Source organism: Acanthochromis polyacanthus, chromosome 6, assembly GCF_021347895.1.
Source record: "Acanthochromis polyacanthus isolate Apoly-LR-REF ecotype Palm Island chromosome 6, KAUST_Apoly_ChrSc, whole genome shotgun sequence".
Classification (NCBI taxonomy): Eukaryota; Metazoa; Chordata; class Actinopteri; family Pomacentridae; genus Acanthochromis; species Acanthochromis polyacanthus.
Window position 1 is genome coordinate 20127846 of NC_067118.1, and position 27574 is coordinate 20155419.

The 27574-nt window shown below is 39.9% G+C and overlaps 1 protein-coding gene across 3 annotated transcripts in view; it reads left to right on the forward strand.

Moving 5' to 3' along the window:
• LOC110962824 (plexin-A1-like) overlaps window positions 1-27574 on the forward strand; it is a 348857-nt gene that overhangs the window by 307737 nt on the left and 13546 nt on the right. For 2 of the 3 annotated variants that reach the window (XM_051949646.1, XM_051949645.1), the window contains 11 exons: window positions 3065-3213; window positions 8382-8479; window positions 8908-9066; window positions 9494-9560; window positions 15872-16018; window positions 16614-16773; window positions 18093-18196; window positions 18309-18405; window positions 22762-22952; window positions 26369-26538; window positions 27319-27531. In XM_051949646.1, coding sequence (XP_051805606.1) covers window positions 3065-3213; window positions 8382-8479; window positions 8908-9066; window positions 9494-9560; window positions 15872-16018; window positions 16614-16773; window positions 18093-18196; window positions 18309-18405; window positions 22762-22952; window positions 26369-26538; window positions 27319-27531 — 1555 coding nt within the window. The remainder of the gene's footprint in view (window positions 1-3064; window positions 3214-8381; window positions 8480-8907; window positions 9067-9493; window positions 9561-15871; window positions 16019-16613; window positions 16774-18092; window positions 18197-18308; window positions 18406-22761; window positions 22953-26368; window positions 26539-27318; window positions 27532-27574) is intronic. The other variant, XM_051949647.1, reaches the window with a different exon arrangement.

Consider the following 27574-nt stretch of genomic DNA (forward strand, 5'->3'; position numbering starts at 1 on the left):
CCTTTCTTCTTCTTTCTCCTTTTTTTCTTCCTTTCCTTCATCTTCTCTGCTTCCTCTCCTCTCCATCTCTCTTGTGGACCAAACAGTCGAATAACAGCTGGGGGAAATTATGCATGAAAACTCATCCGTCGCTCTCTTAATAATTATCCACTCATGCAATTAATTGACTTTCCTTTCCAGGAACTTTGTTTTCTGTCTCCTGGTTCTGCTTTTCTCTCTCCCGAGCTGACTTTTTTTTTCATTGTTTTTGGGCCATTTTGTGGATAAGCAAAGATTGGAATAGTCAGGGCTCAGACACCAAGGAAGAAATGCCATTTACTCGAATTTTAGCCCTTTCTGTCAATGAACCATGGATATGCAATGTAATCTTTAGATTTATGTGTGAATGTTTCTTTCTTAGACACAGCATTTGGGGGAAATGACCAAATGCTTTTTCAACCACACATAACAAGTAACACTATCAGTTACTGAACTGCTGATGCTGCATCTCTATCTATCCATCTGTCCATGTACAGTACTCCCTCATGCCTCTCTCTTGTCGGCATTTTGGTCCTCATTTACAGCCTTTGTGGGTCTCTTTCTTCATCGTTGCTGACCTTTAATTTCTCAGCCTTGCTGTCTAGCCCTTTTATAAGACCCAGACACTCGACCTGAAATTATGCACTGTTTGCACTGTGTCTGTCTGCAATGGTTCCCCTTCTTTTTCTCTGGAAGGGTCCCCATGTGACCCATACAGTATATAGCAGAAGTGAGTGTATCCTTGTGGAAAATCAGTTAAATGTCAAATGATTCAAATTTCATCACCTCTCAAAAAATTGGTAAGTAAAAGTTGTTAAGTAGAGCATTTACTCTTATGCACAAGCAAAAAGAAAGACTTTTTAAAAGACTATATTCAAAATACAGACCCCACCAAAGTAGACACTTAATGTAACTAAAGTGAATACACCTTTGATCACTGACACACAAGTTAGAAAACTCTTGATTACTGCAACATTGTTGAGTACAACTGTGATTTTTATTTTGCCCAGTTGCATCAACATGGGCTTAAAATGTCCTATTAACACCAAAACTTTCTCTGTTTTGAACCTATGGGCTGTGTCTCCATGTCTGCATCGTGGATCTACACGCAAAGGACATACCAAAGGACTTTAAAAAATTTGATTGCGTGGAATCACAAAGATGGAAAATGATGCAGGGAAATTTGCTTGCTCCTTACTTGCTCTTGGGCACAAAACTGCAAGATTATCCCTTGAGTTGTCCTTACCGAAAAATGTTGTTGCCTTGTCTGAAAAAAGTCCAAAAATTCAGAAAAAACTTCCCCAAATTTATAAAAATTTGCAAAATCTTCAGGAAGAAAATTCCTGAAAATTTTCCCTCAAATGTTCTATTTTTTTTTTATAAAAAATCCCCAAATTTGACAGCAAAATTCACTGGATTTTGTTTTTTTGTTTTTTTTCTGAATGTTCTTAAACATTTTTGTATTTTGTTTTTTTTCCACCAAAAAATTTCAAAAATTTTCAAAAATTTTTTTGAAAATGTGGCAGTTTTCACTGTGAAAATATTTTTTTCCCACATTTTTAAAACGGGTCAGTTTGACCCACAGGACGACAGGAGGGTTAAATTTACCTATAATAAAAGAGGAGCATTCAGAGCTGATTCTTTGATCAGATAAGATCAAGCGAAATTTGATCATCTCTGATTGGTTCCTGCATGTTTGGCATTAACCTGGCCTAGACTACCACAGTGAATCCATAGTCCTGACAGTGAAGCACAGAGCTGGCAGTATGATGGTATAGGGCTGTATGAGTGCAAAAGGTGTTGCACTGAACTTCTCAAAAGTTGAAACGCTAGCATTTCCTTCGGGGCTGTCATGTGTTCCTGGATGGGTTTCAAGTAGGACAGTTGTTTTGAAGTCAAACTTTAAAACTAACATGAGAGGGAATTATTTAATGCCTCTTGTCTCCTGGTTCCAGGATCCAATTGCAGAGGTGTGGATTATACTCAGTCAGAGAAGGCATGAATACATCTGGTACAACACAACCACTAATTGCTGATAACTTGATAGTTTCTTAATTTCTCTGGATGTCTCTGGATCTCTGTCCCCTCCAAAGTGTGCCCCGTCAAAACAGTTTGCTAATGGAATGAGCCTTTTACATGGTGACGACACACAGCAGCAAACCTGATTGGTCCATGTACAGTAATAACAACAAGTGCACTACCGTTCAAAAGTTTGGGGTCACCCAGACAATTTCATGTTTTCCATGAAAACTTACACTTTTATTCATGTGCTAACATAATTACACAAGGGGTTTCTAATCATCAATGAGCCTTTCAACACCAGTAGCTAACACAATGTAGCATTAGAACACAGGAGTGATGGTTGCTGGAAATGTTCCTCTGTACCTCTATGTAGATACGTATTCCACTAAAAATCAGGTGTTTCCAGCTAGAATAGTCATTTACCACATTAACCATGTCTAGACTGTATTTCTGATTAAATTAATGTTATCTGCATTGAAAAACTGCTTTACTTTCAAAAAATAAGGGCAGTTCTAAGTAACCCCAAACTTTTGAATGGTAGTGTATGTGTTATCTTACTTGAAAGAAATGTTTTCTTTAAACATTCAATGAACAAAAGTGTTTATCTTATTATGTTGGTGCCGGGAGTCTGCCCTTTGTGCTGGATAAAGCTCTTTAGAGGGAGTGCCAAATATTTCTTTGTGCAGGAAAAGCCTGGATTGGGAAACAACACAAATGTTCACCAAAGTCAGTTTTAGTTAGTCCGTATGACTAATAGTGAGAGTTACACTGGAATTTGCTGCAAAATGTCACCAGCTTCTGTGACCATGTATTTAGTACTAGCACTTAGCTAGCCTTTAGGGTTATGAGTAGTTAATGAAGCAGTGCATTCTCATAGCAGGGCTAATTAACATGATAGAAGTATCAAGGCATTCTCCCCAATCGCTAACCATCTAAACCTCCAAACCAGCTGTCAGCAGATTTTAAAGCCATGTCATCTTCCAAAAAAATCACTAAAATTACTCCATATATCCTTCATCTGTAGCTTTCGCCGAGCTTCAGACAGACATCCATGAGCTGACCCAGGAGCTGGATGGAGCTGGGATTCCTTTCCTGGACTATCGGACTTATGCCATGAGGGTCCTGTTTCCTGGGATTGAGGACCACCCTGTACTCAAGGAGATGGAGGTACGGGTCAGTACACCACCAACCGACTTGAAACTGAAACAAACTAACAAGAAACTATCAGCTGCAACAGATCGAAGAAATAAGTGCCGTATTAATGAACTAACGCCAAAGGTACAAGCATACACCTGCTGCTACTACGAGCAGTTAATCACAGCAAAATGTTCTATTCAGAGACGCATTTCCTAAAGTTGTATTTTATGGCAATAAAATGTCCCTTTGGCTTTACTGCTTAATACCTAGTAGCCGTCATCCCATGACAGGTTTCATCAAAGAGAAGACTCTTAACAAGCCTGAGATGTGAGAGAAGAAAAACTCAACATGCTGTTCACCTTGAAGCAATCATATAACCTATATTTTATCTGCTTTGTCTTAATGTATTCAGCTTGTCTCGGTGAATGCGAATGACTTTTCAAGAGCCTTAGTATCATCATTAGTCTGATCTCCTGGGACATACAGTCACCATATTCTCTTGATAAGAGGAGTTTCAAAGTAGTGCGTGGAATTGACTCAAAGAAATGTTATGTAATAGACACAAGATAAAGAGATGGAAAAAGAGAGTGTACAGCAAAGATAGCAGGCGGATTAGAGTTAAGAGGGAAAATAAGGTTCAGGTTTACGAGGATTGCTGCTTGTATTATAAATCACTGTTAAGTTACTAATTGAACCACTACATGCAACCACCTTGCCAGCACAGCTGAATGGAGATAGTGAACCTGATTTATAAAGACGTTTTACTGCTGAGACCGAGGGAAGTAGAATTAATAGTATGTCAACATAAACTACTCTCCTCCAAAGCTAAAAACCAGAGAGCCAAGTTTGTAATCAGCAGTATCATTAAGATGTAGAATCTAGTGCTGCTCCATTGACTTTGATTGGAGCGCTGACTTTTTGGAGTCAAAGAATAATTTGTTTGACCTTTTACAGCTTAATTTAATCGCTCTAATCCAGAAAGTGGATTTATATTCCTGGAAAAAAAAGCCCTCTGGGTGGTCTCACAGCTGTCATTTGTGCCTTTTTTATTCATTCTTAGTGATTTATCCTTGGTTATTTTTGAAAAGAAAAAAAAGCCTCATTATTATGTCTTCCAGCAAAGAATGTTAATCAGTACCTTAAAACTACAGATAACACAAAATGTGAAAGCACTCAAAGTAGTTGGACAGTTTTGACCAACAGGAATGTAACAGCTGGAAATCATTTTGATGTATGCTATCAGAGCAAGCTTAAAGCAAATTTTCATTTCCAGTTCTTTGGAGCCTCTTAGTGTTACTGGATCGACCAAAGCCGGTGTCTGCTCGGACTACGGACATTTTCATATTGGCAAGTAGATAGCATTCAGGGAGTTCAGCTACCAACGGGTACCATGACAGAAACTTTTGTGATGATTAAATCCTCCAACCAGAGCTAATATTCTATGCAGATCTTGTGCTCTTTCCTTCCTCTTAGTAGGAGCGGATGCAAGCAAATGCCCAGGCTTAGATTGATGTAAATACCAGCCACTTAAAAAATACTAGCTAGCAAACTATGGAGCAACCTACCATGTAGACACTGCTTACACATGTGCTACATTTTCTGCTCAGAGTGTGGTAAACAATGGACTCTGTGAAAGCATGTTATTCAGCATTTTGCTCTCGTAAAAACTATTTTTTCATGTCAGACATCATACACACCCATACAGCTATATCTGTGATAAGCTTATATGAGCCACTATATTGGTCAGGCACCACTACAGACATGATCTCCTATTATCCAGGGTCCCTAAAGCGTGAGCACACCTTTAACTCGAGATGTCAGGCAGGTGTGGTGGTAAAGGGTGCTTACGTGTTTTATTGTTATGTCTAGACGTCCTTCCTTCTCCTTTTGTATTTCCCCCAGGGGTTGCCGTTGTAATCCAATGGCCTGAGTAAACCAATGCTCCTAGCTTTATTGCTCTGTGTGACTCCTCTCTTCCTTAAGCTCGACAGCCTCCCTAGACGTGCACACACATCCACAGTCTTGCGGATATGCTAATGCAGCCTTCTTATATCTGTCTTGGAAATTTGGTGAAGAATCTGCCTGTGCAGTATGTACATGCATCTCCATCTGTCTCCCTCTCATCTCATTCTGTCTCGCACACGCTCTGTCTTTTCAAACGCACATACACATCACACTCAGTATCCACCCTGGAGGCCCGAGAATCTCATTTAGCACTTTAGAGAGAGGCCCAGACACTTTATTATGGCACATCGGAGGAGAGGAAGAATAGATGTTACAGTGGTTCAAAGGGATGACAACAGAAGGCGAGAGTGGAAGTGAGAGAGAGCGAGAGATGTGTCTATATATATGTAAGTGAGACACAAAGACAAAGAGAAATTAGAATGAGAAAAAAAGACCATTGATGTGAAACAGTCAACAATAAGTGCGCGAGAGAGAATTAGAGCACTGAGGAAGATGGAGCGAGTGAGCGACAGAAAGCCGTCTTCGGGGGGTTTAGTGTGTTGTTGATAAGTAGTGACAGGTGCCAGCCAGTGGAACAAGCAGGGTGCACCTCTGTCACCAACCCTGAGACACTCACACAATCCTGCTATGCCCCAGTGCGTCCTCCCTCCTCGCACTCCTCTCCAGCTCTTCCCTCCTTCCCTGTTTGACAGAAGAGTCTCTCTCATGCTGGGCTGGTTTATGCCAGTCTGATTAGACAGATTTAGAAATTTCCTTGAAAAGATAAAACAGCCGAGATCGGCGTGGCAGCGAGTTGTTGGGGTTTGCAAGTAATCGAACTCATTTGGCTGAATAGTGAATTTGATTAGAGCAACAAGGAATCGAGCTTTAAACTAAATTCCCGGACAAAGACAGCGCACGGGTGCGCAGGGTGTGTGTGCAGCTTGGCCACGGCCGACAATTAAAATGTTCAGCTTATCGATATTCAGCTGGGGGATGCTTTGAGTCGTGCACCCCCCTGATGTCAGGAACACAATCATGTCAGATTGTGTGCTAAAACCATTAGAAGTGAATCGCACAGCAGCACAGCAGGAGAGGGAGTAGCCAATCAGTCTTACCTTGCTGTTTAACGAGCCAATCTCAGCTCATCATATGATGAAAAGAAACGTCTGCCTGCCGATGTTTTCACTGTCACTCTTTGCTTAGAGCAGGTCATAGTTTTGATTATTTGTGCCGTATATGTTTTTATCCAGTGTGATCTTTTTTGGAGTTTTGATAAGGTTTTTGTCACAGCCATTTCTTTCTGCAGGGCAGAAACGTGTTGGAATACATTTAAAATGATCTGCTTTGAGCAATAAGTTGTCTGATGTGTTTTCTTTTCCACGAAATGTTTAATTACCAGATTAGAAATTCCGTCGTCTCCCTCTTACTCATTAAATGAACATATTCTCTAATTGCAATGTTAAAAATTCAAGGCTTGTACAGAATGCATCTTAAACTCAGATCTAAGAAGAGGACAGAGAAATGTTGCCCTTTCTATTGTTCTACAAACTCCGCGCACAATTACTTCTGAAAGCAAAGTAGCAATATGTATAATACTTTAACTTTAAATGGTCAGTTACTATTAACATTCATTGTATTTATTTGAAAAATGTGAGCGATTGTAAAAGGCCCGTGACTGAGTGTATTTTACCTTCTGAGCCCAAGCATGCACCAGTCGATTTGAAAGGCGTGTTACACTACTGGTCAAAATTTTATTTTCTTATTTTCAAAAGGAAAAAAATGTTTTTTTTCAATGAAGATAACATTGGAGTAATGCATTTTTTAACTACAAAAATGGCAGCATTCATCAGAGCCTGAAACTGTTAAAAAAATAATAATTTGGACTACTCATTTGACATGCCACTTTGTTACGCAACTTGCTGCAAAGTCTAAAATTGTGATATTTCATCAAAATCCCTTAATTTCATTTAAAAACTGCAAAAAAAATAACTGTTTACACTAAACAGATTATTCAAAAACAAGAACAACAAAGAAGAATGCACTCAGAGCGCAGTACTGCACCAAGGCTGCTCAGTCGTATGATTTCCGACGGATAAATCCCAATAAATTCGCAGCGGTCAATTTGTAGTAGGATTGCAATCATGATCGTCAGCATAGAGCTGATGTAGTGTTCACTTGTAGTCATAGTTACAGTGATGCCGTGCCGCTATCTCACAATGACACTAAAATCTTGAACAAATCCATAGATCAAGACTATAAGTCGCATCACTGCCAAAATGTCATCAGCTGATCCTTGCACCATTTCTGAACTTCCCTGAAAATTTCATCCAAATCCACTAGTCCGTTTTTGATTAATGTTGCTTACAGATATACAGACTAAAGGTACATGTTCACTAGATCTGTCAATTTCCCGCATCCCATTCTTTGTCTATGTGAAACGCGCAGCATTGCATGCTGGTCCGGTTGCGGTGCATTTTGAGCTGCGTTCCTGTGCTTCTCCCTTGAGCTCATTTGCATAAATTAGACTCACCTTCTACTTCATGCAAATTCGATGCGGCGTGCAGAGGTCTGACGCATCGCTAAACTTTCATAAATCGTCTTAACTAGCCGTCATTGAACTAAAACAAGGACAGAATTAGCAACTGCGCAGCTTATTTCTACAACTCAAATGCTTTGTGATGCGGTGTGTTTACATGCAGGAAAAAACAGATCTAGTGGATGCATAGCTTAACAGACGGACAAACATATGCCGGCCGTCACATAACTATGTCGCATTTCTTGGCGGACTAAATATTTAATATTTGGTGTAACCGGGAAGCCATAGTGGCAAAATATCTATTGTGTGTAGAAATTTTTTGAATTTTTATTCTTTTGCAGTCTTGGTAACACACATGGGGTCTTGAAGAAAAAGGTTGTACATGTTGGTTCCAGGTGTTTAAATTATTTATTTTTATGTAAAATGAGTAATTAAGAAATTCATCTCATGTTTTATCATACTGTGGTATTCTGCATAAATTATATATTTTTGAGTTCTCTCTGTTTCTAGCTGCAGTTGTGTTGCTCCCATAAAGTTGCAGGACTTTATATTACAGGGACAAATGTGCCCACAGTGAGTGAAAATGTGCCAGAGGGTTAAAGACAAAATATCTACTCTTCAATAAAAAACAGACAAATTTGTCTAATTTTTTTTAAAAAGAAGCTCTAAGCTGCAATTAGTCTGTGTACTAACGTCCATCTGTTGCTGTGTCTTTCTTCAGGTCCAAGCAAATGTTGAGAAGGCGCTCACACTGTTTGGCCAGCTGCTGACGAAAAAACACTTCCTGCTGACATTCATACGAACCTTGGAGGCACAGAGGTGTCTGCCTCTCTTTCTTTATTCATGTATTTCATTTCTACTAACATTTTTAGTTGCCAAGATTTTCCCAAATTCTTTTCAATGCTTGTTTTTTGTATTAAAAAATGTTAAAACAATAAAAGATTGTTTGCTTTCATTGCTTGTTTAAATTCACAAACATTAAAAGCTGTAGTTTGCCTTGGATTAAGACCAAAAAAAGGCAAAATTAGAAAAGGGTGAAAACATTTTAGCACTTAGCCAAATGGTTTATGGCAGAGCTACACCACCAATTAAGATTAAATGTGCATTAATATTTAAATGGATTGCTTTTAGGTTGATGGTGCATGGGCATTGTGACAAACAGCTATGGATATGACACAGCAAAAACTGGGCATAGTATTTGTGGGGAATTTCTGTTACATTTTTTCTAAGTTTGAATGTATTTCTAGGTCATTTTCAATGCGGGACCGAGGCAATGTGGCGTCTCTGATCATGACAGCCCTGCAGGGGGAGATGGAGTACGCCACTGGAGTCCTGAAACAGCTGTTGTCTGACCTGATAGACAGAAACCTGGAGAGCAAAAACCATCCCAAACTGCTGCTCAGGAGGTGAGGAAAATGCGGAGAGACGGGAGCAAATGCGGTTTACAGTGTGAAACATCATGCAGGAATTTAGTGAAATCTGCTCATCTTTTTTCCACGGCTTAAAGTGACACATTTTGTTAAACTCTGGTTAGCTATTCTTAAAATCTCAAGTTTTCTGTATAGTTTTGGGAATAATGATTTGGTCGTAACTACATATTTCAGTCTTTCAGTCAGTTGTTCAGTCACTGCTCTTGTTTTAATACTGTATTTACAACCAAATCCTGTTAATCTTTTTGAGACATTTCTGAGATACTATTGATAGATGCTATTCGGAAATTGTGGACCAATTGCCCAAGCAAGTTCTTAATGTTTTCACTGTCATGTTGCTTATTATTTAGTTGGAGGTTTTCTTTTTTTCATCTTGTTGCCTTCCTTTCTTTGTCTGTGTTAGAACGGAGTCTGTAGCTGAGAAGATGCTGACCAACTGGTTTACATTCCTCCTGTATAAGTTCCTCAAGGTAAGGCGTGATCATTTAATAACTTTATCCAATACATCTGGTGTCTCTTTTAAACCCTGAGCAATAGTTATCACCTAAAGTAGATTTGTATTGTGCTAGCGTTTATACAGTCTCTGTGTTAGCTCCGTTAAGGGCCCCTGGCTTATATTATTTCTTTATTGCATTTATCTCACTGTGGTTATTAAAAGGCGTTTCCTGTTTGGCTGCATATTTTCTTGCCTCAGCAATGCAGTGCACATACAGTCGACCATCAAAGCCTCTCAGCGGCAGGCTTTTTTCTCTTCTCTGCTTTCTCTGCTGTCTCTTGTTTTTTGTTTTTTTTTACTCCACAGATCCTCTCCCCTTTCCTAATTTTGCTCTTGTAGCTGACATGTCCTCCTCACTGATCTTTTTGTTGTTCTTTTAGCTCACATCTTCTTTCCCTCTGATCTCTCTTTCATCCGTGCCGTTTCTGTTGTCATTATTCCGCTGTCAGTTTCCCCCTCTGCCTTAAGGTCATTCGCCTCACCAGGGGGTGGGATGTCGCTCACGCTGTCCTCACGCCTCTCCCCTTCATCCTCACCATCCGTCGTCCCCTCCTCACGTCTCTCGCTGCGACAGAGCCCACTTAACCAAAGCACGCCAGACGCTGCTTTCCGATGTGTCTCAGTGGTTTCCTTTCTCCTCTTTGCACTTTAATTACACATTGTTAGACTTGAAGTTAAGCCATTCTAATCCTTATCACATTAGGAGTGAAAAGCGATGCTTATTGTAGTCAAGTTGTGAGCAGAAAACATAGGACATGAAGGAGTACTTTTTGGGAGAAACTGTGTATATGATGGCATTAAATTGGATATTATTCTTGGGTATCATATTGCTGATTATGTTCTATGCAAAGCAGGGTTACAATACATGAAAAATGTCCTCACTGTGTATCAAAATGCACAAAAACAGTTACCTTAAGCCCCTTTACTTTCCCACTTCCATACCTAGATAGTAATAAATGCATCAGATTCCGGACATGTGCATTGCTGATTAAAAATTTGCACTGATTGTTAGCAATGTAGGAACCTGAGCCCATTCGTCTTTCGGTGCAGCAGGCGTCATCATTATAGCCTTAGAATGTAAATGTCAGCATACAATTAAGGCAGCCTTAATGAAGCCGGTATGCGGAGTACAGGCAGGTTTCGCAGACAAGCATGCAGCGGCCGTGCAAAGAAGGCGGAAAGCCGGAGCAGAATCATAACAGCGTAATATCTGCTCGTGCCGTCTCGTTAGCAGCTGCCCACCTAATTGGCCCAGATGCTAACGAGCTTCTGAAAGAGTGTGGCAGTGGAACGAGGGAGGGGAGAGGCTGAGGAGAGGAAGGGCTTAGAGGTGGGCAACCGAGGTGGTGGGGGGCAGGGGAAGATAAATAGAGGGGGGGCGCGACAATTAGGAGGTAGGAAGGGGAGGAAAGGAGGCGAGGAGGTGAGAGTTAAAAGGGAAAAGGCAGGATAGTGTAAGGAGCGAAAAAGGGGGAGGAAGGGAGAGGATTCGAGAAATGAAAGAAACCGGGTGAAAGGTAGCGTGAAGGTTTTTCATTGAAAGGGATTATTAGGAGCAAATGAGAAAGAATGAAGAAAAAATGTACAAGAATGGTGAAGAAGTAAAGAAAACAATCCAAATATTTGGAGAAGAGGCAATCAGTAGAAAAAAAGAAAAACAGTAGCAAATAAACTGTGATCTCAAGGTTTTTATTTTTTTTAAAGGGTTAAAACTTCAAGAAATTTAATTAAAACGGTAAATAAGATATGAACAATATTTAAAATGGTTGGGATTAAAACGCTGTCCGACCGTATGATCAGCGTTTCCAGTGGCTCTTTTTACTTGGTGTCAAAGCTACAAATTATGACCGGTTGTCGAAGGTTGCAAACATCTTTGGGAACAGATGTCTGCTGTTGCTAAAATGTGATGCTATGAGAGCCAACAGTAAAGCTGCAGACTGCCAAAACTCTGGAGAGATGTTCTGTCATTCTTCAGAGACTATTTTTTCAGCTCCTTTTTGCTGGTAGGATTTTGTTCCTTTGTTTTTGTCTTTAAATTTCCCCAAAAGCATTCTATTGGATTCAAGTTAAGGGACAAACTTGGCCTGGTCATAGTTTAGATTTTACCAGTGTGCTTTAAATGGTTATTATGCTCAAACATTCCTCTTGTCAGTCAGTATTTTTGTACATCCACATACCACACCATCACAATCCCATGCTTCATTGTCAGGACTATGCATTAACTGATAGTCCTGACCAGGTCCATGCCAAACATGCTAAACTCTATCTTGGTGCCATCTGATCAAAGAATACGCTCCCAAAATTCGTCAGGCTTCTTTCATCTTGCAGTTTTTTTTAAAAGAGCAGGCCAAGATATTTTTATTGGGCGCTGTCCATAGAAGTTCATCATGTGCAATAACCTTCACACTCACTCAGCTGTCACAGAAAGCTTGGTTTGCTTTGGTAAGCACTGTTTAACAGAGCTACATTGTGTAACTAGTGCACTATCCGTGGTGTCATTTTAGCAGGACAGCCACTGCAGTTCTGATTAGAGGCATTGCTCATTCTGGATCTCCTAATCACTGCTGCAACTGAGCATCCACTGATTTTGACAACAAGTGAACTCTACATCAGCCGCCTGACGATCACATGATTGCGATCCCACTTCAAACCGCCCGCTGCCAACTTATCTGGATTTATCTGTTTAAAATGATACAAGGAACAATTGATTCTCCTCATTTCCTCTATAGGTTTCTTGTTTTCAATGTGGAGCCATGATGCAGACATGCAGATAAGCATAGCCTATGCAAGTACAAAACTAAAAAGAGTTCTGGTGTCATTTCATAACCAATGGTTAAGCTCATTGGAAATCACAGGTGTGTGTAATTTAGTTTGATTTCAGTTTGTCACAGAGGCTTGTGTTTTTATTATAATTCATCTAAAGCATTTGTTTTTGATTGTTCTTAAGATGAAATATTCTAGTGTTCTGCTTGGCAATAATGCAGTTATTGAGAGGTGATAGAATTTTATATCATTTGACATTTAGATGGCAGGCGTGTACTCCCTTCTGTTGTATACGGTAGGAGAAAAACTAGCGAAGGAAGATGAAATGACAGTAAAATGTTGCAGGGATAAAGGGGAGAAAAAGGAGAAATGTGTGTGTTGGAAAGAAGAAGCGAGCTGTTGAGTGTGCTTGAAGGTGAGACAGATAAATTAGTACTTTCCCCTGTTCTCATCTGGACCTCATGCATCTCCAACAGACACGCACACACACAGACTGAAGTGTCTCCCTGAGCACTGCACGGTCGATCATTAAACTCTCGTCAGGATGAGTATTGGCCGTGATGTGTCCTCTCTCTCCCCTCTAAACTGCTGCTACTTCAGTTGGGAGTGTTTTCCTTGGGCCCGAGTGATGACTAATGACACTATTGATTGGCAAGTGTCTTTGATGGAGGGGAGAGTGGGAAACATATTTATAACATCTGTGTCTGGTCACAAAAGCTCAACCATGAGAGAGAGCACTGAACAGATTTATATAACGCTGTCTTCCTCCAGGATGAAAGACGTTTACATAACACTGCAGTGTTCTTCGCGTTTTGAAACAGAATTTCAAGATGATTTCAAGGCCTAAGATGGCTCATTTATACCGTAGTGAAGTTAAATGTTTTAGTTTTTTTTTTTTTTTTTTTTTAGATTTAGTAGGGAAAGAGAGTGTGGATGGATTTTATCATTAGAACAGAAAGTTATGTTGGCGATGAAACATTTTCCTATGCTTTCGTATATTCTGTGTGCTGCTCTCTTACCTTTTTCTTAACCTAAGATCCACATTTGAGAACGACCCTTACTAATAACGTCCTTTACAAATAACTCGTTTAACTGCAGTGGAAGATTTCTGCTACTGAACACAGAATAGTGCGTATTTGCTCAGGGATTATGTGCATTTATGCACTAAACGGTCCAATTACAGCTGTCCTTTGTTTCAAAGGTCCACACCGATGTTGTGTTAAATAAAGGAGAATCAACAGAGCTAAAAGTTGCATGTCTGATTTCATGCAACGTGTATTTTAAAGCATTTTTATTCAGAAAAGGAAGAAAAACGGGAAAGAGGAGAGTGGATATGTACAAAAAGAGAGAGAAGGAGAGAGAAAAGCAGCTGCTGCACCTGATTTATCACCTCAGACTGCTCACCATGGCAGAGAAAATTGCATCTGAAATTCAACGTCTGGGGAAACTAGATGTAAAATCTGTGGCACTATTTTATCCAACACACACCGACAGAGAGACTATAAGGCAAGTTAGAGGGAAACTTGTGTCTGCAGAAGACAACACTTGAGAAAAGCAACATGTTATTTTTCATGTGATTCTCCTTGATTTCCACAGCAGCTGCAGATTGAAGCGTCCAGTAAAACGTTATTTCTGTTAGAGAAATCATCTTTTCACCAAAATGAATCACACTTTTTATTTCACTTTTTTGTGAAGCTGACAATGTCAAACTATTTCACTGCTACTCTTTACAAGCACAGCTTCCTCTTCCTGCAGGATGAATACACACTTGCAATTCCAAAGTGTTTTTCCTAATCAGTGTTCTAAGTTGTGCAACACAAAATGTTTTCTGCCGTGGCTGATTGCACAACGCACACCGACAGCAGCTTGTTTTTAGATCTTAACTCATGAGACTTTATGGAAATCAGGTGGCATGTAGTCTTAGTACAGTATATAACACAAGTGAGTGCATCCCTGTGCATAGAATTTTGAATCATTTAACATGTATTTCTAAGCTGACAAGTAAAAGTATGTACTCTGAATTATCACTGATACACAAGTTATAAATCCTGTGATCGCTACAACAAATCCGAGCAGGCTGTGATTTCTAATCAGCCTGATTGGATGAACAGGGTTTTAAAATGGCCTGTGAGCAGCAGAACTCTCTCATGTTCAAGATTGTTTGGCCGTGGCTTTCAGTATTTTTGCATGGCTCCTCACTGGAAAGAATTACTGTAAGATTTTTTAAACTTCACAAAGGTGGAAAAGGATACCGGAGGTTCGGTGGCTAACTAAAATCAGTGGAAACACAGTTGCAGCAGTAATCAGGAGGTATAGAATGAGTCTGTTTTAATCAGAGCTGCAGTGCTTTTCTCCAAAAATGATGCCATGGACAGTGTGGTACTTGCACAATCTACCTCTGAAAAATAGACGGGCAAGTGCTTCAGATTTGGCATGATGGATATGTGAGTCTCTGTGACAGCTCAGACAGAGCGAAGGACATTGCATAAAGTCAACTTCTATGGATGCACTCCCAGAAAAACACCCTCGCTTGTCGTTCGGCACGAAACTGCAACACAAAACTTTGCTAAATAACATGAAAAGAAGCCCGATGACTGTTGGAAGCGGATTTTTTTGATCGGACAAAACCGAGACAAATTTGTTCGGCTCCGATGAGGTCCAGCATGTTTGGTGTCAACCTGACCAGAGCTACCACAGTAGTCCTGTCAGTAAAACACAGAGGTGGGAGTGTGCGATATGGGGCTGCATTAGCGTAAAAGGTGTTGGGGAGATGACGTTTAAAGATGGCACCATGAATGCCTTTGGATACCAAAATACTGGCTGACAAGATGACTCCAAGTCTGCAGAAACTTGGCAGAAGAGGAATATTCAAGCATGATAGCAGTCCAGAACACACAGCCAAAATCACACAAGAGTTTCTGAAGAAAAAAAAGAGAGAAAAACTATGACCTGGACAAGTATGTTTCCTGACTTGAATCCAGTAGAGCACCCTTGTGGTGTCTTAAAGAGCAAGACAGAGCAACACAGCCACTTCAGCAAAGAGCAGCTGAAAAAAAAAAATATCTGAAGAAGAATGGCAGAACATCTCTCTGAAAATATGTTATCATACATGCTGAGAAGAATTAGACACTGAAAAAATCAACAAAAAAGAGAAAAGAATTTCAGTAAAAAAAAAAAAGAAGAAAAAATGTATGTGCTTTTGATGTATCGAATTCCGGCTGTGGGTCTTGAATTTTTAAGGTAGTAAATCAAAAATGTTAGTTTCTAATTTAAGATAGAGAATCTGAACACACGAGACATGGCCCAATTTAGGGATAGTGAGATCATTTATGGGATATTTTTATTGATTTATTTATTACTTAAACACACAATTGACGGATTTTTGAAAATCTTTCCTTTATCGTAATAATTTTAGCCCTTCAGGAATTTAACAATGACCCAAATACAGTAATTTGTGAATGGGAAACCATTCTTTGTTTGAACTGCAGAGAACTCATTTATTTTTTCCTTCTCCCTCACCAGGAGTGTGCCGGGGAGCCTCTGTTCATGCTTTACTGTGCCATCAAGCAGCAGATGGAGAAGGGACCCATAGACGCCATCACAGGAGAAGCCCGCTACTCGCTCAGTGAGGACAAGCTCATCAGGCAACAGATTGACTACAAAACACTGGTCAGTAAATGCGCTGTGTCTTGAGGCCTGTTTCATCTGCTAGGCGGAGTGTGGTCGGAATCACTGGAGAAGTTGTTGAGCTTTAGTCACATTTGACAGTGATTAAAAATTTTAACTCCGACTAACCATGTGTAGAAATGTCAGCGACACCATTTCTCTAATTACTCAGGAGTCTTCTGACTTCGCAAACACGACTAAAGCTTCAGTGTCTGGCCATGAGCTGGCCCATACACTGCCCACTGTTACCCACGTTGTCTGTCCAATCAAAGCACTTCAGGTTTGGATTTGGAAACATGCAGACAAGCCTACTTGTCGGCAGGGTCGGCTACGGTTGTTTTGGTCTGCACCCAAGTGTGAACGCCGAGTTATTATGTACCCAAACAGTCTGAACGGACTAGGAAAATGTCCAGGTTTTAAAATAGCTGCCGTAAACAAACTAGGTGTGAAAACGCTGTCAGGTACATTCAAATGCACCCAAACAACCATTCAAACATCTCAGCAGTTGGCACCATCCTTGCAGTATCCCTGATTATGCTTAATTTCTTTTGTCTGCTTCAGTTTCCCTTTATTTCTCCTTTTCTTTTTTTCCTGCCAGACGCTGCACTGCGTAAACCCAGAGAATGAGAATGCACCTGAAGTGACGGTCAAGTGTCTGAACTGTGACACCATCACGCAGGTTAAAGAGAAGCTCCTTGATGCTGTGTACAAAGGCAGCCCCTACTCTCAGAGACCAAAAGCTTCTGATATGGATCTCGGTAAGACATACTTACATGCATTTACAATTGTATGAACAAGTGCAGGTGTACTTTACTGTGGCTTTACACTACATTTTAGCTTGAACATGGCCCCTTTACATATTGATTGATGACTTCAAATCCAGACGTCCAAGATGGTGATCTGAACTTTTGGGGCTGTTTGACAAAAAAACATATACATGACATGATATTAGCATATGAAGTTAACCCTTTAAGCTTCAGTCAATTCCAGCCGTTTTCAGTACAAAAAATCGCTAATATTCTATTTTTAAATAAAAAAAAATTACGAAAAATACAGGGAATATTGGACGGGCATCGCGAGGTGCATTTCCTTGAAAATGACCAATTCGGGGATTTTATACCGACTTCAGGACATGTTTTGGACAAAATAGTTTACTGGCTTGTGTCATCTGGATGTAAAAGGTTGGATTATGGCCGTTTTTTGTGGAATCTTTTTTTTTTGTGGAATCTTTTTTTTTGTGTGTAATAATAAACCCGGAAATGTGAGTCGCGCTGTGTGTGTTGAAGTCGTGTATAGAGAACGGATGGATGAATATTCGTTTTTGTCGGACAAATGTGTTTTTCTCACCCGCTGTGGTAATCACATCTGAAAGTGGTTTGTACCGGCGGATTCATGAGAATCTAAGCTTTCCATCGGCGTATAGTGTTTGTATAATCGTGTTTGCAGCCGTCAGACATTCTTGAAATTCCTATGCAAATTAGTAGGTGTACCGCCGGCGGTACACTGAAGCTTAAGGGGTTAAAATGTTGATGTGTCAGTAAACACTTTACGTACACCCAATTTTTTAAAAAAATGGCATCTGAAGTTGAGTTTCTGGTCACATTAAAAATGTTATATGCTCTGTTTTTAACATCCCCCTCTACTTTTTCTCAATCAGCTCTTGTGGAAAATAAATGGTTCTTTAATTACTAATATTCTCTGTCTGCTGTATTGGCCTAAAAAATGTCCGTGCTGACTTTTATGCTGAAAACAACTACTTGTTTGTTTTAAAAAAAAAAAAACTGTGTATATGCTTAAATATCTCTAAAAATGGAAATTGGGGAAAAAACATTTGACAAGCCCTATGTGACATAAAGAAATGTACTGCGAATATAAAAGCAAATGCAGAACCACAGGAAGTTGTGCACTGTTGAATGCCGTGTAGCTCATGAAAGCAGTAACACGATTTTAGCATTCAGAAAGGATTGAAAATATGGCTGACCTCGCTGCAAAACGTTTTAAAGCCCAGCAGCACACATACACGTGGAGCTTGTGTGTCACACTCTTTGCTCTCAACGTCTGTTCCCTCTTTTTGAAGAGTGGCGTCAAGGCCGAATGGCCAGAATCATTCTGCAGGATGAAGATGTAACAACTAAGATCGACAATGACTGGAAACGACTCAACACCCTGGCTCACTATCAGGTACTCAAGCACAAAACAAATACGTGCATGCATTGACAGACAAGCAAGAGCAAGCTACTGAGACGGATTCACGCACTGAGTGTTCTGGTGTGCGTGTGTTTTTGTCATGCAGGTAACAGATGGCTCAGTGATTGCCCTTGTGCCAAAGCAAAACTCTGCCTATAACATCTCCAACTCCTCCACCTTCACCAAGAGCCTCAGCAGATACGGTACGACTCCCATTCTCGCCTAGACTTGATCCTATTTAAATCATTCTGTCAATGATTCCCATTTCTCTAACTGCCTACCTTCCCACACACCATCTAACTCTCTCTTATTCACTCTTTGTCTTTGTTTGTCATGGCCATGATTGGACTCCATTTTTTTTTTTTTTTTTTTTACCTCCCTCTGAGTGAATGGCAATCCTTTTTATCCACTGCCATCAACCCAGGCCAAGGCTATTCCACGGCTATTTCCAAGCAGTCCGTAAATGACAGGCATTAAAGTAGACACCTCGATCCTCAGCTGACAGAGTGAAAGAGAGAGAGGGAGGACTCCTAGCAGTTAGACAGACAAAGGCCCAGCATCAATATGGTATATTTCACTGGAAAATTCAACTATTTAGAAGATAAATTACTCTGTGGTAATAAGAAAAAAGCAGGACCCTGGTCGGATACTGAATGGATACTAACCTGCATGCATGCACAGCTGCTATCACTGCCACTCATCTGTTGTAGCCCCAAGGTAACGTAGCTTCCCCCAAAACCCCCTCTAATGAAAATAGATATTTAGGTTCAAATTTAAATTGTTTCTGTATGCATGGTTTTGTAATTTGAAAGCTGACACTTTTTTTTTTTATCTGTGCAGATGCAGTAGTACTAACCAAAAATATTTAGACATGAAATATCTGCTTTTTGCATGAAAGTCTCTGCTTTTTGCTCTGATCCAGTCACAGACTCACTAGAAGGAGAATACTGGTAAAAGTGGTTATTTTCAACACATCATCTGTGATTTGGACATTTATTCAAATGTGCACTAAGTGATTTTATTTTTTATAAGCATGACATTGACATACTGTTTTATGTTCACGTCAAATGCATAGCAATAGCAAACAGCTACAAGTGTAGACATCCAGCAGTAAGAGCTGCACTCACTATCACTGGGAATAATTCCCTTTTTAGCTTCTTATTTCACCACAATGTTCACCCGCTTGCCCGTATGTTTTCCTGCTGCTCGGTGCTGGGCAGATAGTGCAGAGTGAATTTTTTAAAGCTTTGTCACAGCAAACAGCAACCGGCTGTGGCCAAAAGCAATGCAAGTGACAGCAAAGAGACTGATGCAAAAGAGAAAGCTGAAAACCATTGAAAGGCTCCCGAGAGCTAGGGCTTCTCTGAGGATTCATTGCTGTGAGTGACTACTTTCACATGCATTAAACAACAGAAGTGAGTGCACTCCTGTGAAATTTTGCTAAAATGCCAAGCGGTTCAAAATCGTATCCGCTCTCAACAATTGCATTACTTCTCAGTTGAGTAAGTAGAGGATTTTCTCTCATGAACAATCAAAAACAAATTCTTTAGAAAGATTATATTAAAAACACAGACCCCAATGTAATAACTCAATGCACCAAGAGTGGGTTTTTTTGGAATAACTGGCTCACAGGTTAGAATACCTGTGATCATTGGGAAAAAAAGAGGAGTACAGAGCTGAATTCTTGTTAGCCTAATTGCTTGAAGATGGCATAAGAAATGCAGAGGAATGGCAGAGCAATATTTCAGCTCAATAATGATCCAAAGCACAGTGCCAAACAAGAGTTTCTAAAGAAAAAAAAGAAAACTGTGACGTGGACAATCCAGCAGAACTCTTTTACTTATTTACAAAGGCAACCCATCCAGCTAATAACTGAAAAATGACAAAAGATCTCTCCAGAAATTTGGTAAAGGCTGAGTATAAACATAGGTTGACACAAGTCTGAAGCTGTACTGACTTGTTTTTTTTGTTTTTTTTTACATAACAAGCAAATATGCTACTATTCAACTTGGAAGTAATGTAATTATTAAGAGATGTGACAATTTTAATCATTTGACATTTAGGTGATGTTGCAATAATTGTGTTCTAACTTTGTTGGATTCACTTTTAATATTGAAATTTTTATTAAACATGGCAACAAATGTGTCAGATTCTGTTGAATGGTAATTATACCCAACAGGACTCTCTACAGTGCCTAACCCCCTTGGTGTAATTCCCTTTTTCTTGCTTTTCAACATTGGCATTTTTTGAGAATAATCTACAAAAAAAAAGAGAGTCATGTAAAAGTGAAAACAGATTTCTACAAAGCAAAGTGATGTAAGTTTATTAAAATATAATATGTAAAATAAATGATTGCATAAGTATTGACCCCTTTTAAAGTCACTGACTTAATTCAACACCATTGCAGCCAGTTAGTGCTAGAAGTTACACAAGTAGTGAAATGGAGATCATCTGAGTGCAGTGAATGTGTCTCAAGTAATTGTAGCATAAAGACAACCAAATCTGAAAGGGACAGTCACTGTTGAATCAGTACTCCTGGCTATAACTGCACCATAAAAGCAAAAGAAAGTGCCAGGAAATTCTTTGAAAAAGGATGCTGAAAAGCGTAAGTCAAGGGATGGATACAAGACAATTTCTGAGTCACTAAATATCCCTTGGAGTGCAATTGAATCCATTGTTTAAAAAAGAAAGAAAATGGAAGCACATAAGTCTACTTAAAGCAGACTGCATGAGCATGCAAACAAGAGACCAGTGAGGGAGGCCACCAAGACACCTATGAGTCCTCTGAAGAAGTTGCAAGCTTCAGTCGCTGGGTGAGACTGTGCATAAAACAACTGCTGCCTGTTCACCAGAAGGCATGTGGGGAAGTCTGAAGTCAACTGGAAGAAGGTTTGATTAGACGAAAACACCATCTCCACCATGAAGCATGGCGGTGGCAGCATCATGATGTGAGGATGGTTCTTGGCAGCAGGGCTCAGAATACTTGTGCAGGTAGCGGGGGAAATGAATGGAGCAAGGTAGAGGGAAACCCTCAAGCACAACCTGATGTTGTCTGCGACTTGGGAACAGATTTGTCTTTCATTTAAACAATGACCTGAAGTGTATAGCCTCAGCTACACAGAAGTGGTTTAAAAACAACTGGATGAATGTTCTAGAAGGGCCAAGTCAGAGCTCAGGCTTTAATCAAATTAACAATTTGTGGTTGGACTTTAAAAGAGCTGTTCACTCATGATCCACGTGCAGTCTAACAGAGGTTGAACAGTTCACAAAGAGAAATGGAGTAAAGCTGCAGTGTCCAGATATGCAAAGTTGACTGAGACCTATTCACATGAGCTTAATGCAGTAATTGGAACTGAAGGTGTATTTACTAGTTCCTGAGTTGAAGGGAGTGAATACTTATGTCATCAGTGATTTGACATTCTTTAATTAATTGGTATACTTAATAGAAGTCTGTTTTCACTTTTGATGTGAAAGTTTGTTTTTAAATCCTTATCAAATAAGGCATATTTAACTGACTATGACACAGTGTTCAAAAGCAAAAAAAGGAGCAAACTTCCAAGGGAGGTGGATGCTTTTTATAGGCCCGGTATTTGCCTGTGCCTTGACTTGAATAGGAATGGAAATATCTGAATCAACACACCAAGCAACACCTACACTGTGTATGAGTATTGGATTAGTAAGGGGGAAATTAAATTTCTGAAATCACAGGTTTTCTTTTAATGAATCATCTCACACTGCTGAAGTATACATCTGTAGCTATTTTATAAAAATGTGCTCAGCGGTTTATATTTTTATTTTCCCTCTTTTCAATTTTGTATTTAATTTTGTTATTTTGTTTAATTTGTCACAATGTTGATGCGTGGATGGATGTGTGCATTTCAAAGAGGGCTATTGTACAGGCAAAAATTTTGGCCACCAGTGGTCATGATGAGTTTGGAATCAAAGCCACTCAGCACCCCGCTGGCAAAAGCAACAGCAGCACTAGACAGCACCCCACTCAGCCCCTTTCACTCTCTGTCCCATGCTCTCCCATTACTCTCCATTTCACCCCTTTCTCTCCTGACCTTTTTGTATCTCTGTCCATTTAGCTCACCCACCCCCTTTTCCTGTCATCTCCCCATCATTTACTTCTCTTCTCTCCTCTCATCCACGCTTTTCTCTGTCCTTTCACCAAGCAAAAAGGTAACTTGCATCAGCATCTCTCTCTCTTTTTCTTCTTTACCCTCCACATCCTCTGTTCATTCCTGCTTTCCAGATAAGCATCTCCCTCCCTGCGTATCTCACCTCCCTGGTTCCTTCTCCCGCTCTATCCTAAATGGAACAGTTGCAGATATCTCTTTGCTTCACTTTAATCACCGCTGACAGTCACAACATAAATAATGAAACAGACTCAGATGCTAGAGAAAAGGGGATGGTGAGAAATATTAAAGAAAAACAGTGTTTTGGATGATTGTAAGTCAGGGAAAAAATTGCCTCTATTCGTTCTCAGAATCACATGGATTCTAAAAGAAGCTGGCTTAATTCTTTTAAATCATTCCATCTTGTTTTTCTCTGTTTAGAGAGTATGCTGAGGACAGCCAGTAGCCCGGATAGCCTACGATCCCGAACACCCATGATAACACCTGACCTGGAAAGTGGAACCAAGCTGTGGCATCTGGTGAAGAACCACGACCACTCAGACCAGAGGGAAGGCGACCGAGGGAGCAAGATGGTGTCTGAGATCTACCTGACCAGGCTGCTAGCTACAAAAGTGAGACACAGAGGAGTAAACTACACCGCAGTTTTTTTCTTAAAAACTGGATTCCTGTGAGGGTGGAAAAACCTCTCCAGCAGCACTGAAACCATTAGGGGGACACTAAAAATCACCACTGAAGTAATCTATGAGTCTCATAGATTATTTTCAGCTTTATCAGCTCACAGACAGATTTATCTACCTCACCTACTTACTTTTAGTCATTTGGCAACTTTTAACGTATTAAAACACTTCAAAACTCAAGTTGTTCACATTCTTTAATGAGGTGAACATATACATTTATGTATACAGTTCCACTTATATACACTACCGTTCAAAAGTTTGCGGTCTCCTAGACAATTTCATATTTTTCATGAAAACTCACTTTTATTCATGCGCTACCTTAATTGCACAAGGGTTTTCTAATAATCAATTAGCCTTCCAACATGGTTAGCTAACACAGTAAGAACACAGGAGTGATGGTTGCTGGGAATGGGCATCTGTACTCCTATATGAATATTCCATTAAAAATCAGCCGATTCCAGCTAGAATAGTCATTTACCACATAAACGATGTCTAGACTCTATTTCTGATTAATTTAATGTTATCTTCATTGGAAAAAACATGTTTTTCCTTTCAAAGATATGGACATTTTTAAGTAATCCCAAACTTCTGAATGATGTCTGTAGCTGATTCTTGCCATAATGTTGTACAAATCTAGTACAATGAGAGTCACTGTAGGTTAGGGCTGGACCCGAATATTCCGAATATCCGAATATTCGTTCGCTACGGCACTATCCGGATATTAATTTGGTATCCGAATATTCGCGGATACCGGTCGGACGTTACGGGGCAGAACGAATATCCGGATATTCGTCTTTAATAGGGCCCGAATATTCGGAGGCCAGAAACCACTATTCGGGCCAGCCCTACTGTAGGTCAAGGAGAAGTCTGACTACATTCAGAACCAATATTCTGTTGGACACAAGTGCCACATCTTTGCAGGTGCTTTAGGTAACACACAAATGCATAGTAAATAAAAAAGGCTTTTTAAAGACCACACACGAGATGGAAATTCCGTCCCTCACATTGATGATATGACAAGTGGTTGTAAACCTGTTTAAGGGGGTTCAGGAAGGTTAGATGGCCAAAGCCTAATACGCAATCACTGTAGCTAAGCATTAAAAAATACAGGTGTTGTTAAAATATTTCTATATGCTGATTGTAAACCACTGGAGACAATTGTCTTGAAAGATGATTGGTTGCACTAGCCTTTCAATTATAGGAATGCTGTCTGAAGCAGCTATGATGCATCTTCAATATGTGAGCTTTAGCTAGAGGCCATTAACCGCCACAGATGTTTCTGTCCTGGTGGTGAGTTCTTAGCTAAACCCCCAAAAGTTCTTTGCTTGAAACCACAGAACTGCCCGCAATCTTGTCGACTACCCTCTTGGGTTGCTACACTATTAAACACAAACAAGGTTCCAACTACTGTACAAGACTTCATATGTATTTTAGTCAAACACAAGACATTATGCAGCAAATTTAGACAGCTGGATTGATTGAAATAGGACTTCGGGACCATTGAAAAAGCACAGGTAGAAAACTTTATGCATAAACTGGATTTAATGTTGGACATCAGGACTAGTTGGGATCACTAGGAGCTGAGGCTAGTAGAAACTGAACTGAAGGAAACAGCCCATCGTCCATTCTGACATATCATTGGTTCGGGCTGAGATGTGTTTTGAGACAGTTTAGGGATTTGGTGAGAAGGACAGGTGAAGTTGAGTATCATTGCTCCATCACCCATAGAAGTGATAGGAGTTTTAGTGGTTGGTTGGAGTCTCAAACTTTGGATAGGAAAGGTAGTTGTGAAGCCAGAGTGTGATCTTCAGCTTGACATGGGTTTAAGTTTGGCTTTTCCTGCATCTGGGTAACCTGAGCCTTGCTAAATATTGTGGGGATTTGACGTGAAACCAGTAAAACGCTGAAGGATTGCTTGGAAAAATGTATAATATTTGCCTGACAAAATTGGTTGCCAGTGTATATAGACACACACACTCTCAAGGATAAACAGACTTTTAACCAGTTCTTTCATCTTGAAATCTTGCAGTAGGAGCTAGTTGGGCTGTCTACCCTGCTCTCCTTGATTGTCTCTCAGTTCACTATCTCTTCCCTAATTGTAAGAGAGGAAGGAAATATAGCAGTGGGCAGCAGTTACAAGTGAGCCTGCATTTCAATTTCCACTGGTAATAAGAAAAAAAACAGATTAATAAAAGGTGTGCTTGTGGTACAGAGTGCAGGGAGGCAGATACAGGAGGTGTCAGGAGACAGGTAATTTGTTGAGGGATTTAAGATTAGGACATGCATGATGAAAAAACAGCGAAGCAAATGCAATTGAGAAGCTCATCTTGTCCTTGTCTCTTTGTGGCTGTCATTCTCTGCCCGGCTGCCCGGTTGTCTTGTCTATGCAGATCTTAGGATTTTCATTTGCGATTGGGACAGAAATCCATCCTGTTCCATTTGCGGTGGCTGACTAAATACGATCTCCAAACATTTCCTCAGTAATAGATTCTGCCAGGTGGAGAAGTCGGGGAAACAACTGTGTTGTAAGGGAAATTCATTTAGCTACATCTGATGCAATTATGGTAAAACATTGTCATTGGAGGGAAGCACCATTCTAGACCAAGGCCTGGGGTTTGTGGGTGGAGGACAGAGCCAGTTAGAGCCAGAGTCACTCTGTGATTCCCATTGGGGCCACTCATGCTGAAATGTACACACTCATGGCCCATTCAAGTGCTGCAGATACAAGTGGCAGGAAATTGTATAGCCATGTGTCTTTCTTTTGTGTGATATTTCCCAAGATCTTCTTCTCATCTTCTTATTAACAGGTTAATCTGATGTCATTTCTGTTAAAGTTTTCAAGAGTGGTGTTATGTTTAGATTGATCCTGAGTAGCAGCACAAAAATACTCAACACATAAGTGACTAAAATCAATTTGACTGCAAATAAAAACAAACTATAAAAAACAAAGGTCAGTGTGATTACCACAATAAGGGAAAAGGTGCAAACAATTCCCACCTATGCTTAAAATGCCAAAATGCTTGTCAGATATGATAACTCTACTTATGCTCACATATAGCAACTTAAAATGGTAATATCAGTGATTTTGACCACTCATCTGCTTAGGCAACACAATTACAAGGCATTCATTACCTCAATAGCTGATTGCCAAAACACAGCAAATAAATATTAATAGATTAAAAAGCAACAGAAAACTGAATTTCATATCTATCAAAATAGTTTTAGAGAACCTTACAAATAGGAGTTTTAAATCGCACTCAAATTTGACAAAACGCACAGAGACGATGTTCTTTAGAAATTTGCATTTGTAGCAGGATGATCATTTTTTCCCCCCTCATTCTTTCATTCAGGGTACGTTACAGAAGTTTGTAGACGACCTGTTTGAGACCATCTTCAGCACAGCCCACAGAGGCAGTGCGCTGCCACTCGCCATCAAGTACATGTTCGACTTCCTGGACGAGCAGGCCGACAAACACTCAATCACAGACTACGACGTTCGACATACCTGGAAGAGCAACTGGTAAGTGAGCAGGTTGCTCTGTTTTTACCTGTGGCTACTGAAAAATGTATTGTCACTGAAGTCCAATATCCCGAGACAGAACCACATTCAGTCCAATGAAATTTCCCCTCCAGCACGTCGAGACCTTCAGGTGTCTTCACTCTTGGTCCTCATGATATTTGCATTGGTGTCTCTGCTCAGCTGAAAGTGGCTGACTGCAGTGGAATTGCATGCAAGAGAGTATTTAAATGGCCACTGGGGCATAGTGTTAATGTTATATAGCCCATCTGCAAACGTCTGCAAAGTAAAAATCTTTGTGAACAACATTGCACTCACTGCATGTAGTCCTTAAATTAAATCAATAAATCCAAGTCTGCAAAATGCATAGAAAATTAAAGTAGTTGCTGTGTCGGATGCTTGGTAATAATTTACTGGTTGATTTAATAATAATATAACATCTTCAGACAAACATTGCTATATTTTTCCCTACATTATTTATTTACATTTATTTCATTAATGTGTTTTTTCTATATTTGCACAGCAGTTAGGTGAAACTTTTTTTAATAAAATTCCACTGCTACAATGCCTGGATGTTGTTGTGGCCCCCACTGACAACATTACAATAAAAACAATATGAACCAGCAGAAAAGTTTATATTTAATGCTCACAACTGACTAATTTTAAAATTTAACATGAATAATAGTGGAATGAAGCTACACAAGAAAAGCACTTCATCACATATTGTTACATTGTTTACAAAAACCACCTCTCCTACTCTGTATTTTCTCTTTCCCTCTCCAGTCTTCCTCTGCGATTCTGGGTGAACGTGATCAAGAACCCCCAGTTTGTATTTGACATCCATAAGAACAGTATCACAGACGCCTGTTTATCTGTGGTGGCCCAGACCTTCATGGACTCCTGTTCAACGTCTGAGCACAAACTAGGAAAAGACTCGCCTTCAAACAAGCTTCTCTATGCTAAAGACATCCCCAACTACAAGAACTGGGTAGAGAGGTAAGTTGAAGCAGAACCCATGCAACCTACCATTCAAATTAAA